This window comes from Bos indicus x Bos taurus, chromosome 1, assembly GCF_003369695.1.
Source record: "Bos indicus x Bos taurus breed Angus x Brahman F1 hybrid chromosome 1, Bos_hybrid_MaternalHap_v2.0, whole genome shotgun sequence".
Lineage (NCBI taxonomy): Eukaryota > Metazoa > Chordata > Mammalia > Artiodactyla > Bovidae > Bos > Bos indicus x Bos taurus.
In genome coordinates this window covers 151,880,272-151,896,336 of record NC_040076.1, presented here as the reverse complement: position 1 = coordinate 151,896,336, position 16,065 = coordinate 151,880,272, and the positions used below count along the sequence as shown (strand labels likewise).

At 52.2% G+C, this 16,065-nt stretch overlaps 1 protein-coding gene and 1 long non-coding RNA gene across 3 annotated transcripts in view; one reads left to right on the top strand and one right to left on the bottom strand.

The window, feature by feature from the left end:
- Positions 1 to 2,669: 2,669 nt before the first annotated feature.
- Positions 2,670 to 4,017, bottom strand: LOC113897037. The gene is made up of 2 exons (XR_003512218.1): positions 3,855 to 4,017; positions 2,670 to 2,701 (listed from the first exon to the last, which is right to left on the bottom strand). It is a non-coding gene; the product is annotated as an uncharacterized LOC113897037 (long non-coding RNA).
- The window catches only part of COLQ (collagen like tail subunit of asymmetric acetylcholinesterase), a 65,794-nt gene continuing 52,597 nt past the window's right edge, over positions 2,869 to 16,065 (top strand). For both annotated transcript variants that reach the window (XM_027549292.1, XM_027549281.1), the window contains exon 1: positions 2,869 to 3,108. In XM_027549292.1, coding sequence (XP_027405093.1) covers positions 3,003 to 3,108 — 106 coding nt within the window. In that variant the 5' untranslated portion in view covers positions 2,869 to 3,002. The remainder of the gene's footprint in view (positions 3,109 to 16,065) is intronic.

The window sequence follows — 16,065 nt, the reverse complement described above, 5'->3', positions numbered from 1 at the left end:
GGTTGCCGTTTCCTACCTCAGGGGACCTTCCCAACCTAGGGATCAAACCCCCATCTCCTGTGTCTCCTGCATTGGCTGGCAGATTCTTCACCGCTACGCCACCAGGGAAGCCCTCGGAGACATTCACACAGATTAAACAGCAACGCATGGTGGAGGAGAAGCAGTTCGGACACTATACAGGCCGTTGTCACAGGCAGGACGTAGCAACAGAATCTGTGGCAACTACATGGGCAGTATTGAGATCTGGGTGCTGAGAGGAGCACCCTCTGGCTTCTCAGAGGAGGAATCAGCACTGGATGGTGAAAGTCCAGGTTCTGGCACCAAGTGACTGAAAAATTACCTTCCCCTCACGTAGCCCACACCTTCTGCAAGGCACCCAAAGCCCGCTGCTGGGGCTGGAGGCTTCCAGAGTTATGCAAACGAGCATGAGAATTTCCTGGCTGGACTTAGCCAAAAATCATGATCCTTCTGTTAAACATTTTGGGAACAGCGACATGGGGTACCCCTTTCTCTAAGCTGTCCTGTTGTTAATTTTGCATGTAACTTGAGTATATTCTTCATACTTTTCTCCTAAATCGTCTATTAGTTAGCTATTGCTGCTGTAACAAATCATCTGAAAACCTAGTGGTTTCGGGACACTGAAGGCAAATCAACAGGCCACTTGTTTGCTCCTGACTCTGTCGTCTGGGCTGGGTCCACCTGTGTAGTTCTTTAGCTGGTTTCACCTGGGCCCTTCGGTGACTGCCATCATCTGGGGACCTGAATGAGCCCAGATGATCCAAACTGACCTCGCTCTCCTGTAGAGGGCCTTGAATGAGATGGCCAGATGGCCAGTCCCAGCAGCTTCCCTCTCCTTGTGGCCTAGTCAGTAGTCCAGACTTTTGAATGTGGCGGCTGTTTTCCAAGAAGAGGCAAAAGCCAAAGCTGCCAGGCCTGTTAAGGCCAGGCCCAGAAATGGCAGTGTCACTTCAGCCACGTTCTGAGGGTCAGAGCTTGCCGCAAGGCCAGCCCAGAGTCGACAGGAGGGGAAACAGGCCCCCACCTCCTGTGGGGGAGAGGGGCGTGCCCCGCAGGGATGGGGGAGGCTGCGGGAGGCCAGCTCAGCCGCCTGTCCGCCGCGGCTCCTCAGGCTTCATTTCTGTTCTCTCTATACATAACCTTCAATCCGTGTATGACTCAGCCCATGCCACCTCATGTAACCTTTCCAACAGGCCGTTAAGGAGAAAACTGAGGCTCAGACATCAGGAAGTTTGACCCCAGACACAGCAGAGCTCCAGCCCCCTGGACCCGGAGCTGTGGGCATCACCTCTCCCCGTCCTGCTCTTCCTGAGCTCAGCTCCAGCACCCCAGAGTCAGGAGGTTTTTATTTTTATTTTTTTCTTTTTCTATTGGAGTAAAGTCACTTTACAACGTGGTGCTAGTTTCTGCTGTGCCTCAGTGTGAATCAGCTCTGTGCAAAGTTCATCCCGTCCCCCTTGAGCCTCCCACCGCCGCATCCCCTCTAGGTCGTCACAGCACCAGGCTGAGCTCCCTGTGTTGCACAGCTGCTTCCCACTAGCCGCCAGTCTCACACTCGGCAGCATGTACATGTCAGTGCTACTCTCTGCATTTGTCCTGCCCCCTCCTTCCCCTTCTGTGTCCATGCGTGTGCTCCCTACGTCAGCACCTCTATTCTTGCCCCGAACATAGGTTCATCCGTACCCTTTTCTAGATTCCACATATATGCATTCACATACGGTACTTGCTTTTCTCTTTCTGACCTGCTTCACTCTGTATGACAGACTCTAGGTCCCTCCACACCTCTACAAACGACCCAGTTTTGTTCCTCTTTATGACTAGTATCCCACTGCATATCTGTACCATGACTTCTTTATACACGCATCTGTCAACGGACATTTAGTTTGCTTCCATGCCCTGGCTATTGTAAATAGTGCTGCAAAGAACATTGGGATACACGTGTCTTTTTGTATTATGGTTTTCTCAGGGTATGAATTCGTTCCCATGAGGGACTGGGAGTATGTTATGTAGATTAAAGCAAAATGAGCATCTCTGTGGATTATTACTTTAATTATTTATATAGAGAGACATAAAGATCTCTTTAACAGTCTCTAAAGCTCATAAGAGGATTCACTGAAGGATGTGACATTTTATTTGAAGAATTTTGCTTAGCCAAAAGTCAAGTCTGTGATGTTTCCCTAATGCACTATGATCAATAATCATTTGCTTTAGAATCCACTGACTTCATTTTTCACTCATTGCTTTGCATAGATAAAGGGTTACAAATTCTTTTTTTTAAAAAAGGTTAGAAATAGTAGAGGGAAAATAAGCACTTTTTAATGGAGAAAGAAAGCTGTTTTGGAAAATATAAATTCACCACTACCACCATCACACCCCCCCCCCACTTTTTATTGGATAATTAAAGAAAAAAATCCAGGGTCAACATAACATTTGTCCCCCAGTGGGTCAAAGTGTCACAGGCTGACAGCAGAAGGCTTTGTCTCCATGGAATTCAGTTTGAATCCTGAGAGTCTGAGTTGACTCTGGGATCTGCAGAGCACCTTGCTTGGGAGGGGGCAGGTGCTGGTGGATGATCAATCAAGAAGTCTGTCTGCCCTTGAGGACCACTTCTAGGGGACATTTGAGATTTCACTGCCCTTTTTTTTTTTTTAAAGTCACTTCTTCAGTGGCCTCTTTCCATAGTCTGCAGAAAAGAAAATTCAGATATTTTAATTTTAACATGGGCATTTGATCCCGGGTTAAGATAAATATAACCCTGTGTAGTACGGAGGAGGTTTAGTGGGAAATGGTTGGCATTCTTTCTTGGTAAAGGCATGGGGAAAGGAGAGAGGGGAGGGAGATGGAGGGAGAGAGAGAGAGAGTCAGAGAAGGAGAGAGAGAGAGGCAGGGAGAGAGGCCAATGCGAGAGGAAGACAAAGCAGAGATAAGCCAGGCTCCCCGCAGCCCTGCTTTGAGAACTTGACACTTTCCAGACCGCAGCCAGCATGCTTGTCCTGCATCCAGTGACTCTGGGAATTTATCTTCAGCTTTTCTTCCGCTTCATCGTGTCTCAGCCCACTTTCCTCACCAGCGTGCTCCCGATTTCAGCAGGTAAAGCGGGACCACGACTGCCCCATTTCCCCTCCGTCGCCCCGGCCGGGGAGGGAGGAGGCCTGGCCGTGGCGCCTCGGGCTGGAGGGGGGCTGGCTGGGAGCGGCCTGGGGTCGCGGCTGGCTGTCCTTGTGGGAACGCCCCTTCTGTGCCTGTCCCCAGCAGCTGCTCAGAGCCCGGGACCCCTGAACAGACTGCTTCACTTGCCGCGGGATGGCGTTTTGGTCAGGAATTGTGGGGAGCGTCACAGAGACAGATGTGCAAGTGAGGGAAGTGAGTCCAGACGTTGCCATCAATGCACCCCTGACCCCGTCCCCTGGGGCAGGGGGCGCTTGGCCCACAGGGGCCCGCTGCCCTGCAGGCTGGCCTGCCGTGAGGGGTGTCCCACTGGTTCTCTTGGGGGTCTCGGGGCCCCCTGCAGCCTTGAGACCAGGTCTCCGGTCTCTCCCGCGCTGTCTCCTTTCCCGTTGAACTTTCACCCTGAAGGGGGCTTCTCAGGGAGAGGGGGATGGGGCTGCAGAGTGGACAACTGAAGCGCTGGGTGGTCAAGGGGGCTCTCTGAGCCCCCAGCCCGACCACCTCTCCAGAGGGCTCCAGGCTGGTGCCCTTATCCTGCCCGACCCCGGACAGAGGAAGTATTGGGTTACTGGCTGGCCTGTGTCAACCTTTCTGAGGAATCTCAGATGTTTCCTGAGGACACACCCCATGTTTGACAGCCTGGACCCTCACCTCCCCCCTCAGCTCACCTCAGTCACCCTTGACTCTGCAGAGAAAGCTGTTTCCGTAAGGCCTCCAACGCCTCTCAGACATGCCCGAGTTGAGGCAGGAATCGCCCTGTCCCTCGCTTTGCTGGATGCAGGCTCCCCAGAGGCAGGACATAGCTCCCTCCCAGTGCCCAGCCCCGTCCATTCATAACAACGCTCCGCTGACATACTGAGCTGCCAACGCCTGTGGGCCCCTAGGGAGGGGCTCAGAGAAGGGCGTGGGGCGAATTATAAACATGCAGGGGAGCTAGAGGAGGGGATGAGAGCTGGTGGAGAATGTTGGGGGGCAGGAAACGGCAGATGGCCGGGCTGCCACAGGTGTGTGTCTGCACCCTCTCCCCCCATTCAAGTGGAGAGCGCCGGGCTTCTGGGAGTGAAGAAGGTCTTTACTCCCCAAGTCAGGAGCGAAGTGCCATGGTTCCTTTGGTCTGTTTGGTGGTTCTCAACCTAGCTTGACTCCTTTGAGAATCTGCTGAAGTCTCGGGACTCGAGGAAACTCAGTCTTGTGGTTCCAGCCCTGATCTGGGGTGTGTGTTGGGGGGGGTGCTCTCTGGCTTCTGGGAGGTGGTTGGCATTAGACTGTGAGCACCAGGTGGGCAGGCACTACACAATCTTGGCCACTACTCCTAATTCCCCAGGGAAATAGCAGGGAGGTGTCCAATAACTATTTGGTGACTGGATGAGTCAATGAGGGAGTGAGAACTCTTCTCATCTGTAGGCTGGAGTCTGCCTTCCTTTCGCACAACTTAATTTAGAGGCGGCCAAAGTGGCTAACAAGTTCCGAAAGCTGGAGAGAAGCGAACCTTGGGGTGTTTTTGAACTCCTGGCCCTCAAGAGAGGCTCAGCATGGCTTAGACATCCTTACGTGAGACCTGGTACAGACTGCTCAGTCAGGGTAATGGTGGGAGACCAAGGGACTGAGACTTGAATGAGGGGACCGCATTCAGAGGTGTGGGTGGGTGTAAGGGAGCCCAGAAGGGAGGCTGAGAAATTAGCAACTCCGGGAGCCTTTCCCACCCTGTGCTTGAGGGAGAAGCGGGAACTGGATCCCGGGAGAGTTGGGACTTGGAGGAGGAGTTGCTGAGCAGGAGCTTTTGTTAAAGAGGGACTCAAAGCGGACAGCATCCCCAGGCCACTCCAACCCATTCCTGCAACCCAACCACCTACTGGCAGTGCCTCCCCTGGGCCAAGCCCAACTGGAAGCCGGGGCAAGGGAGCCCCCGATGCAGTCGTGGGCGTCAGCCCCTGGTTGAGTGAAGAACTGGGAACTAAGAAGAGTTAGCCCACCCATCCAGAGGCCCTTCGTCGTGAGCTGCTAAATCCAGATCTTCTGGTGGTCTTTGGACATTTGGTAAAATGACAGGGGTTGCTCTAGGGGAAGTCATTGACGTGTCAGCTCAACGGAGCAAAAAAACATCTTCTTCCTCCCATGGAGTCACTTTGCCTTGTCCCTGTCATCAGGTCACCAGAGAGCACAGTTCAGAAATGGGAACTTGTTCCTTAAACACAGGAGAACTTTAACTTTTTGAAAACAATTTTCCAGCAATCTGATGTGAAACAGTCTGTATCCAGAAGCTCACCCTTCTGAAGAAGCCCAGCCCTGTGCACACAGGGAGAAGCGCCACCAGGAAGCCCTTCCACTCCACCCGCCGTAGCTCAGGGGGTGCCTGCTGTGTGCCAGGCCCTGTGCTCAGTGCCACACGGGGCACGAGACAAGCCAGGCCGGGGAGAGGCAGGCCGAGACGGAGGAAGCCTGGTCCTTTCCTTCACTCTCTTCAGGAAAGACTGGCCTCCAGCACCCCCAGACACAGTACAGCTCTGAAGCAGATGGTCAGGGCCTGGCAGCCCCACTGACGGGTCCCCGAGAGGCCCGGGAAGGGAGCAAACGGCATCCAAGAGGCTGCAACCACGACAGCCGTTCCAGTGCTGCAGCACCCTCATCGGGTGCCGGAAACGAGCTCAGGCCCCACTGCAAGCCTGGGAGTGCTCAGAAGGCTGGGAGGACAGGCTTCTCAGGGGTGGTGAGGTAGCTGAGCACCGTAGACTAGGGCCTAACAGGGGCCGCTACTTTAAACAGACACAGTGACGACACAAACCACAGAGACAGCTGACACGATGGATCACCAGAGAAGGGGTAAAGAACCAAGGGAATAATTCTTTGATCAAAAAGGACAGCAGGTTGGAATTATTTCTAGAGCCTCTGTTCTGCATGTTGTCTGCAAAGGCACCATCGACTTGTAGCTCGTTGACTGGCTGGCACTGTGATGAATGTGAATGACCCAGTGAAGACTGTGAAAATTGTGTTTGCTTCATTTTGCTTAAGAAGGCAGAGACGTGTCAGGTATATTAACTTCTATTGAACGTGGCCCTAAAATAGAAAGTGTCAGAAGGCCTAACTTCTGGAGTATCATTTCAATCCTTGCCGGGTGATAAACCACCATAACACTCAGTGGCTGAGCAACAGTTGTTTATTGTTGAAGCGCATGTGTCTGTGGGTCAGCTAAGGGTCAGCTGATCTGGCTTGGGTCTGGTGGACCCGGCTGGAATCACGGTGGTCTGTGCACTCACTCAGCTCAAGGGTCCATCCACAGACGTGGCTCCGTCATTGAGCAGTTTCTAGAATGTGGTGGCACAGACTCAAGGGTGGGGATATTTATAGGACAGGCCTGTCACACACTTCAATCTCTGCAACCCTCACAGCACCTGGGATGGGTGTGGTCTCGTTCCTGCTTTTCAGCAGGAGCAATGAAGGCTCAGAGAGGTTAAGTGACCACCCAAGATGGCACAGCTGGTGTTGGGAGAGCTGGAGCCTGGAACCTACCCACTGACTCTAATTCCAGGGCTCTTACCATCGTAGGCCAAATCTGCTATGGCCATGGATAGACAGTGATACTAGCTTTTAAAGTCCTATGTATACCCCAGCCTCCAAAAATCCAGTTCCAGGTCTGCATTCTCCATACTTTCTTGCCTTCTCCTCAGGATTATCAGTGCCTTTAGCAAAAGATTGACATGATGAATTCATACTAAAGTGTGAATGACTTGCCAGGGAACAGGTTTATCTTTCTTCAGAGGTATTTGTGTCGTGTGTGTGTGTGTGTGTGTGTGTGTGTGTGTATACTAAGTCACTACAGTCACATCCATCTCTTTTTGACCTATGGACTGCAGCCCACCAGGCTTCTCTGTCCATGGGATTCTCCAGGCAAGAACATTGGAGTGGGTTGCCATGCCCTCCTCCAGGGGATTTCCCTGACTCAGGGATCAAACTCGTGTCTCTTATATCTTCTGCATTGGCAGGAGGGTTCTTTACCACTAGCATCCCCTGGGAAGCCCATTTGTGCTATAAGAGGAGTTAAAGCTCTAAGCCAAAGTGTGCTTTGGTCAGGTGGGCATCAACCAGGGCATGTGGGGGATGAGGCTTCCTGGAGCCAGGGCACCAGCATTTCACAGACATTCTCTCCAGGGTGTGAACCAGGCGGCTCTGCCCAGAGACATGCGTGGCTTCCCTTCTGCATCACAGGATTTCTCAAGCAGGCAGGAGCTCACCAGGTGATGCTTGGGTCCAGGGTTCAGGACAAAATGGAGAGAAGGCCCACATCCAGTTCTGAAGAGTGAGGTCACGGGGACACTTGTGAGGTTTGCCTGGCTGCCTCAGTCTTCTCCTGTGGGTGCTGGGATGGTACCAGGGCAGGATTTCGTGGCCTATAGGACTGGTGTCCAGCCCTGCACTCCCCTGCCTGGAAGCCAGCCAGACCACCGCTCGGGACCGATTGTGTTCTTGGCAGTAGATTACGGGCCATTTATTTGTGTCTGAAGCTGGTCGACTGTTGTTTAATGTTCTGTAATGTACTTCCCAGCCGTCTCCTCCGATTTAGCTCCCCATATTTCCTCTGGATAATATAATCAGAGAGGGTTCTTAAATTAGAGGGCCCTCCAGGGGTCCCAGCTTGCCCACTTCGCCCCACCCTAAGCCTCCTAATAAAGCCGTAGATGCCTCTCAGCTCAGAGAGAAGTGGGAGTGAAAGATGACGGCTTCCTCTCCAGGTTAGCTGGGTCAAGCCGGACACTGTCATTCATCCTACCCAAGCCTGCTTTCCGCAGGCCCATGCGCGTGCATGCATGCTAAGTCACTTCAGTCGTGTCCAACTCTTTGTGACCCCATGGACTGTAGCCCACCAGGCTCCTCGGTCTGTGGGATTCTCCAGGCAAGAATATCTGAGTGGGTTGCCATTCCCTTCTCCAGGGGATCTTCCCAACCCAGGGATGGAACCCATGTCTCCTGCATCTCCTGCACTGGCAGACGGGTCCTTTACCGATAGCACCACCTGGGAAGTCCCCTCAGACCCACAGCCATACAAAAACGACAGCTCCAGGAAGAAGAGAAATCCCTGTGACACAGAATGAGTCACCATGTAGGCAGGTGACCGGTCTTCCTGAAATGCAGTTCACATGGTAACTGCTGCCCGCTCTCATTGCTCTTCTAACTGGCACCAAGCACCCCAGACCCTTCTTTGCCAGACTTTTTCACAGCTGCAGCTTATTTGCTCTTCACAGGTGTCCCTCCTGAGGGGATCTTGAGTTTGAATCCTGTGTGATTGCTGGATGTTCACATAATAATTGTGGTGTGAGTCCCGATTTCCTCATCTGTAAAGTGGGTACAATAATCTCACAGGATTGCTATAAGACAATAAATTTAAATGTATTCATTCAATAAACACTAAATAAGGCCCAGCTCTGTACCTGGAGCTGGGATGCAGCAGTGAGCAGAAAAATACTTTCTTCCCGCGGAGTTCCTGCTGTCATCCTAACAAGACTAGTCTCCTGGGCCCAAGGGGTGAATGAAAGACCCCTGCAGCAAACTAGCTGCCCGAGGACCACGTCCAGTCTTCATGTGGCTCTGTACCCAGCCTTTGTGTTGCAGTACCAATAAAAAAAAGAGATAAAAATTTTTTAGTTGCCTTGTTTGCTAATATTTAAAAATCAAGTTATTTAACAATTTTAAAAAATTACTCGTTTTTTAAAAGTAATTTTATTCTTGGCTGTGCTGGGTCGTCATTGCTGCATGTGGGCTTTCCTCTGGTTGTGGAGAGAAGGGGCTTCTCTCTAGTTCGGTGCGAGGGTTTCTCATCGTGGTGGCTTCTCTTGCTGCTGAGCACAGGCTCTAGGGTGCGAGAGCTTCAGTGGCTGCAGAACGCGGGCTCTGTCGTTGTGGCACACAGGCTTAGTTGCTCCATGGCGTGTGGCATCTTCCCGGATCAGGGATCGAACCCATGTCTCCTGCACTGACAGGCAGGAGATGCTTTACCACTGAAGTCACCTGTTCAGTTCAGTCTCTCAGTCGTGTCCAACTCTTTGCAACTCCATGGACTGCAGCACACCAGGTTTCCCTGTCCATCACCAACTCCGGAGGCTCCTAAAAGTGTATTTCTGATGTCTCTTAAAAACCAAAACACCTCTTGGAAACCAGGGCAGCCTGGCCATCCTGACCCACATCCTGATACCAAAACAACTGTCGGCTCTTGAGTCCCCACCGCATGCTCCCGTCTCACAACTGGGCTGCCTTCCTCCTTACTGCTGCCTGTCTGGCCCCATCCCACTGTTTTGGACTTTGCTCCCTCCTTCTTTATCCATCTTGACATTTTTCCAGAAGTCCCAACTCTACAAAGCTCAGTTTGAAACTTAACGTTCTGGATCAATGGTTCTCAAACTGGAGCACTGGTTCTCCTCGGAGAGACATGAGAATCACCTGGGATGTATTACAGGTGCCCAGTGTCCTGGCCAAACAGGCCAACTGCATCAGACTCTCTGGGGTCTAAGATCGGGCATGGAGAGTGAGTGCTGAGTGATCCCCAGGTGATGCTAATGTATGGCCATGGTTAACCATTACAGCCAGCACCAGAGTCACTGGGAAGGTTTGTTAAGCCAGGCTGCTGGGCCCACCCTCAGATGTTCTGATGCGGGAGCCTGCAGTGGGGCCCGGGGGTTTGCAGTTCTAATGAGATGCCAGGTGCTGCTAATCCTGCTGGCTCCTGGGCCGTGCTTTGAGGACCGCTGCCCGTTTGCCTCTGAGTTCCTGCATTTGTTTCCTATGGCCACTCCCTGGTCACACGGCCTCCCTCCTCTGTGCCAGTCTTCCTCGACCTCTCTCTTATCAGGACACTTGTGATTACATCTATGGTGCGCTCAGGTAGTCTATCCTAAATTTCCTAGTTTAATCCCACCTGCAAAGTTCCTTTTGTCATTTAAGGTAACCTTTACAGGTTCTGGGAATTAGAGTCTGGACCTCTTTGGGAGCCAGTAATCAGTTTTTCTCCCACAGTTGCCTTTTCCACTGTGTAGAGGGTCTTCCGAGGACTTTCTTTAAGGACATTGGAATCAGAGGCATGTGGATACTATCGTCATTTGGATCCCTGTCAGAGGGTAAAGCATCTGCCTGCAGTGCAGGAGACCTGGGTTCAATCCCTGGGTAGGGAAGATACCCTGGAGAAGCAAATGGCAACCCACGCCAGTACTCTTGCCTGGAAAATTTCATGGACGAAGAAGCCTGGCAGGCTACAGTCCATGGTGTTGCAAAGAGTCAGACATGACTTGAGCGACTTCACTTTCACTTCTAGAGCTGACCCTGAGACGAGGATCTGGGTGCATGTGGTGTGTTTGGGGGGGTGATCCCAGCAGGGCACTGGGAATCCAGACAGGGAAGAGAAGGCAGTCGATGCTGGGGGAGGTCACGAGCAGACTCCGGCTGGGGGCAGCCGGCACTCAGACCTCTTGGGACCTCAGAGAGAAGGGGACTGGATGCTCACCCACCAGCTCCTGGGGACATGCTTCGCAGGTGACATCCACTGCTGGAGAAGCCCTCCAGCATAGGCCCAGGGGCTTGTGGCAGGAGCTGGAAGCCCTCAGGCCTGGTGATTGCTGAGAGCTACAGCAGTGGACTCGTTAACGCAGCAGCCGTGGTCCTGCTGGCCCTCGTGCAGTTGCCTGCCCGCCCGCACCTCTGGACAGTAGCAGTTATGGCTTAGCACCCACTGCTGCGATACCAGCGCTGGGGTCCAGCTGCCAAGGGAGCCCCACTAACACCAATAAAGCTACCTTGCATAGAGCACTACCTATCTGCTAGACTCTTACATACCTGACTTCTGATTACACGTTCACAAGACATTAGTAACCCCGTGTTACCAAAAGAGGAACTACCACTCAGAGAGGTGTAGACACTTCCCTGAGGTTGCACAGGGCCAGGGCCAGATTTCCAAATCAGGACTGTCTGGGTAGAACGTTGCAGAGGCAGAAGGGCCCATTGATTAGGAGTGGGGCGTCTGGTGTCATGCTACTTAGGTTCAACTCTTGTGTCTCCCTTAGCTTCGTGGTGTTGGGCAGACCAATCGCCCTCTATGTGCCTCAGTGTCCCTAACTGTAAAATGGGGCTCAGAGTAGGATCTCACTCAGAGAGCAGTTGTGAAGATTAAGTGGGCTAATTACAAACACAAAGAACTTTAAGAAGCGCCTGGTGTGTAATGTGTCAGCCTTTCTCTCATTATTTCCAGAATCTCACAGTGACTACACACGCCAGGAGATCATGACTGTCTCAAAAGGCAGAAGTCCGAAATACAATACAGACGATAACTTTCTGCTTAAACTATCCAGTAGGTTAAAGCCATGCAGGAGGCTCAGTGTTTAGCTGTGTTGCGTTTGTGAGCCAGTCCCTGAAGCAGGGACCCAGTGACCAGGGAAGGAGGCTCTTCTCGTGATGACCAGCTTTAAAAATACACCTGGCCCTATTCCATCTCCTTGCTGGGTGTGTTAGGCTCCATTCAAGCCCACACTTAGGTTTCCAGGGCAACCAGCACAAACACAAGTGGGAGGTGTGTGCTGGGAGGTGAGACAGCTGAAGGGGGTGGGGCTGGTGGCTGCTGGGGGGTTTGCACCAGGAACCAGATCTGAAAACAGAGAGGAAAGAAAAGAAGGGACTGTGAATGGAACTGGGACAGGCTCTTCCCCTTCCGGGCCTCCTCAGGCATCCTGCCGCTGCTCACCTGGCTTTCTTGGTATCTTTCTGAGGAGCCTGGAGAAAGCCCTGGAGCTTTCCGGCTGCAGCTGGTAGTTCTGTCTGGGGCTACACGCTCCAGGAAGGACCTTCGGGGTCTCAGACCTGGCATGCCGGTCTCGGCGAACCGAGAGGGTAGGGGATGTGGCGATGATGGCCGTCCTACCTGTAGAGGCCTACCTGCCAGACTGGGGCTTTCTTACCTCACTGTGACTCTGGGCTGAACTCGTCTCCTCTGTGAGGGGCCTGTAGGTGCATCCTTACCACTGACAGTTGAAACCAGGCTGCCTTCTGTGCCCCAAACAGAACTGGCTGGTTTTCCGAGATCCTGTGTTGGGGTGGACCTCACAGGGTGACCCCACCACCAAAAAGGCCTCCAGATTCTCTGTGGTCGTCTGGGAGCCAGGTTCTCCGCTGTCGAGGTTAATGTGCAGGGTGTGTGTGAGGGGGTGCGGGGGTGCGGTTCCGAGGGAAGACAACTCTCCTGCCTGTCCTTCTGAGAGCTGAGCGGAGCTCAGGGAAGGTCAACGGCAGGGAGGAGCGTCCTGAGGGAAGGCCGTGGGCCTGGGTGTCGCTCCCCCACGCCCCATCTCCGCCCCTGACGTGAGGCGCAGAGGATGTCGGGTGGCGCTCCCCCACGCCCTGTCTCCGCCTGTGACATGAGGCCCACCCCCTGACGGGAGGCCCAGAGGCTGTCAGGGAAGACGTAGGTCCTGGAGGCGCTTTCCTCAGAGCACCTGAGTAACAGGTTTCCTTTTCTTTTTTTAATTATGGGAGTTGACTGCCCAGCCCTCACCTCCTGTGTCGCACGGGACACCTGCCCGACCAGCTTGGGGCCTGCAGCTCAGCTTCTCTTGTCCAGGCCCACCTAGAAGGTGGCGGCGTGGGGAGAGTTAGCCATCAGCCCGTTTACACTCAGGTTCCCCTGAGAGGTGCTGCAGCGAAGCACCAAGGCCCTGAGGTCGAACTGGGGGAACCCAGGTTCTCTCTCTGACCTACCGCTGCCTCTGGGACATGTGTCCTGTGGGACCAGCCATCTGTTCTTGTACAGTGTCCTCAACTGTAAAACGAAAGAATGGACCAGATTCCAGGGCTCCTTCTTGCCGTAGACTTACTCTGACTCAGTGGCTCACAAGTCACTTGCTGATTTACAGAATTAGCTCCTCCACAAAGAAGGAGTCTCGGCCCATGTTTCTCTTCAGAGCTTTGGTACCTGAGAGCTCACTCTTGGCAGGAAAAGCCTTGGGGGTCCACGTACAGACAGCTCTGGTCTTGAGTGACAGCTTCGTGACCTCAGTAGCTAAATGATCTTGGCCTAGTGGTCTCAGTTTGATTTGGGGAACACCTCAGTTTCCACCTCTGTAAAACGGGATTAATAAGAGTAACTGCCTCTGGTCTCTGGACTTGAAGCTGCTCTGAGACCCTTTTTGTGATTAGCAGAGACCATTCTCCTATTTCCCAGAGAAGAAATGCCTCTCTCTGAAGCAACATTTCCCAACCTCAGCACTGTGATATTTTGAAATAAATATGTGCTGTGGGATGTTGTCCTTGAAGGGTACTTAACAGTGTGGTGGCTGAAAAGCATCCCTGAACATCCATATCCATCTGGAACCTCAGAATGTGACTTTGTTTGAAACACAGATCTTTGCAGATGCAATTAGTTACAGATCTTAGATGAAGTCATCTTGGATTTAGGGTTGATCTTGAATCAAACGACTATTGTCCTTGTACAAAGAGGAGAAGCCACACCAGACCCAGGGAAGAAGGCCACGTGAAGATCCAGGAAGAGACTGGAATGGTAAAGCTAAGGGCAGGGAATGCCAGGGATTGCTGGGAGCCATGAGATGCTAGGAAAGCATCTTCCCTAGAACCTTCAGAAGGAGTATGGCCTTGGCAACACCTTCATTTTGAACTTCTAGCTTTCAAAATTGAGAGAACAAATTTCTGTTGTCTTAAGGCATCTGATCCCATCACTTCATGGCAAATAGATGGGGAAACAGTGGAAACAGTGGCTGACTTTATTTTTTTGGGCTCCAAAATCACGGCAGATGGTGACTGCAGCCATGAAATTAAAAGACGCTTACTCCTTGGAAGGAAAGTTATGACCAACCTAGATAGCATATTCAAAAGCAGAGATGTTACTTTGCCAACAAAGGTCTGTCTAGTCAAGGCTATGGTTTTTCCTGTGGTCATGTGTGGATGTGAGAGTTGGACTGTGAAGAAAGCTGAGCGCCGAAGAATTGATGCTTTTGAACTGTGGTGTTGGAGAAGACTCTTGAGAGTCCCTTGGACTGCAAGGAGATCCAACCAGTCCATTCTAAAGGAGATCAGCCCTGGGTGTTCTTTGGAAGGAATGATGCTGAAGCTGAAACTCCAGTACTTTGGCCACCTCATGCAAAGAGTTGACTCATTGGAAAAGACTCTGATGCCGGGAGGGATTGGGGGCAGGAGGAGAAGGGGACGACAGAGGATGAGATGGCTGGATGGCATCACTGACTCGATGGACAGGAGTCTGAGTGAACTCCGGGAGTTGGGGATGGACAGGGAGGCCTGGCGTGCTGCGATTCATGGGGTCTCAAGGAGTCGGACACGACTGAGCGACTGAACTGAACTGAAGCCATTTTTTGTGGCAATTTGTCATGGCAAGCTTGGGAAACGAATCAAGCACTGCCTCTGGCTCCTGCCCTCTAGAAGTCAAGAGTACCTTTCTCAGTTACAACAAAAATGTCTCCAGATGTTGCAGAAGGTCGCCTGGGAGAGGGGCAAAATAGCTTCCCCCACCCTTTGCCCTTCATTGAGAACCACAGCTCTTACTGTGAAAAAATGATGAGAGGAACTGAGCAGAATGAGAGGAACCTGTGTTTCCATTTCAACCCACTCAGAACAGCTCTGTGACCTTGGGAAAGTTGCTAACCGTCTCTGAGCCTCAGTGTCCACACGAGTAAAACAGGTTAAAATGGTACTTGGGGGACTTCCCTGGTGGTCCAGGGGCTAGTTTTCATTTTGTTCATTTTTCAAAGCATTCTCTTCCTGCTTTATCATTGTGATCTCTGCTTTATTTGATTTCCCTTCTCTTGGGAATTCCCTGGAGATTCAGTGGTTAGGGCTCCACATTTCTATTGCAGGGGTCACAGGTTCAACCCCTGGTCAGAGAACTAACATCCCACATGCCCTGCGGTGCTGCAACAACAAAAAAGGTACTTGGATCTCTTAGAGCCATCACAATGAAGGAATAACGGAGTATGCTGAGCGTGCATAGCACTGTGTCCAGCACCTAGCAAACACACAATGAACAGTAATTGAAAAATGTGCGGGGGGAGAGTACCTGCCTCATCAGATGGCAGTGTAGCAGGTACAGAGCTTCGCACTGCACCTGGAACATAGTTATGTATGTCTGTATGTATGTATGTGAAAGTCGCTCAGTTGTGTCCGACTCTTTCCAACCCCATCAACGGTAGTCTGCCAGGCTCCTCCATCCATGGGATTTTCCAGGCAAGAATGCTGGAGTGGGTTGTCATTTCCTTCTCCACGGGGAACATAGTTAAGCTCTCAGTTACTGGTTGCAACCGTTATTCCAGATGGCAGCGAGAGAGTTGGAATCCAGGCCACTAGCCTCCTCCTGAGTTGCTTCATTTCTGCCCTATTCCCACCTGCTCTTATTTGGTGGCAAGATGGATTTGCTCCTGGCACTGGAGTCCAGTCTCAGCATTCAGTCTCCATCAGACCCTGGGTTGAGCAGGGACCGTCACAAGAGTGTGGGCTACGGAACCGGAGTTCTGGGCTCAGACACTCAACTCCACAGGATGTTGGCTGTCAGAGCCTCAGTTTCCCTCACCTGGAAATAGGGGGCATCAGTTCAGTTCAGTTCAGTCGCTCAGTCGTGTCTGACTCTTTTCGACCCCATGAATCGCATAATTCACAGGGTTGCAATGATGATCAAAGGAAGAAACTTGGGAGGGCATGACCTGGAAACACGGGCCCACAGCGAGGGTAAGGCCTTAGCTACTGAGTCCTGAGCTGATGGGCAGAGTCCACCTAGAGGCACCCCCCTGAGCTGTGAGTAAGAAAGCTCTCAGTTCCCTAGACCGGGTGAGCACTCTAGGGTGAGCACTCTAGGGTCCCCCAGGAAACTGCAGGCCCGAGGGGACCCCC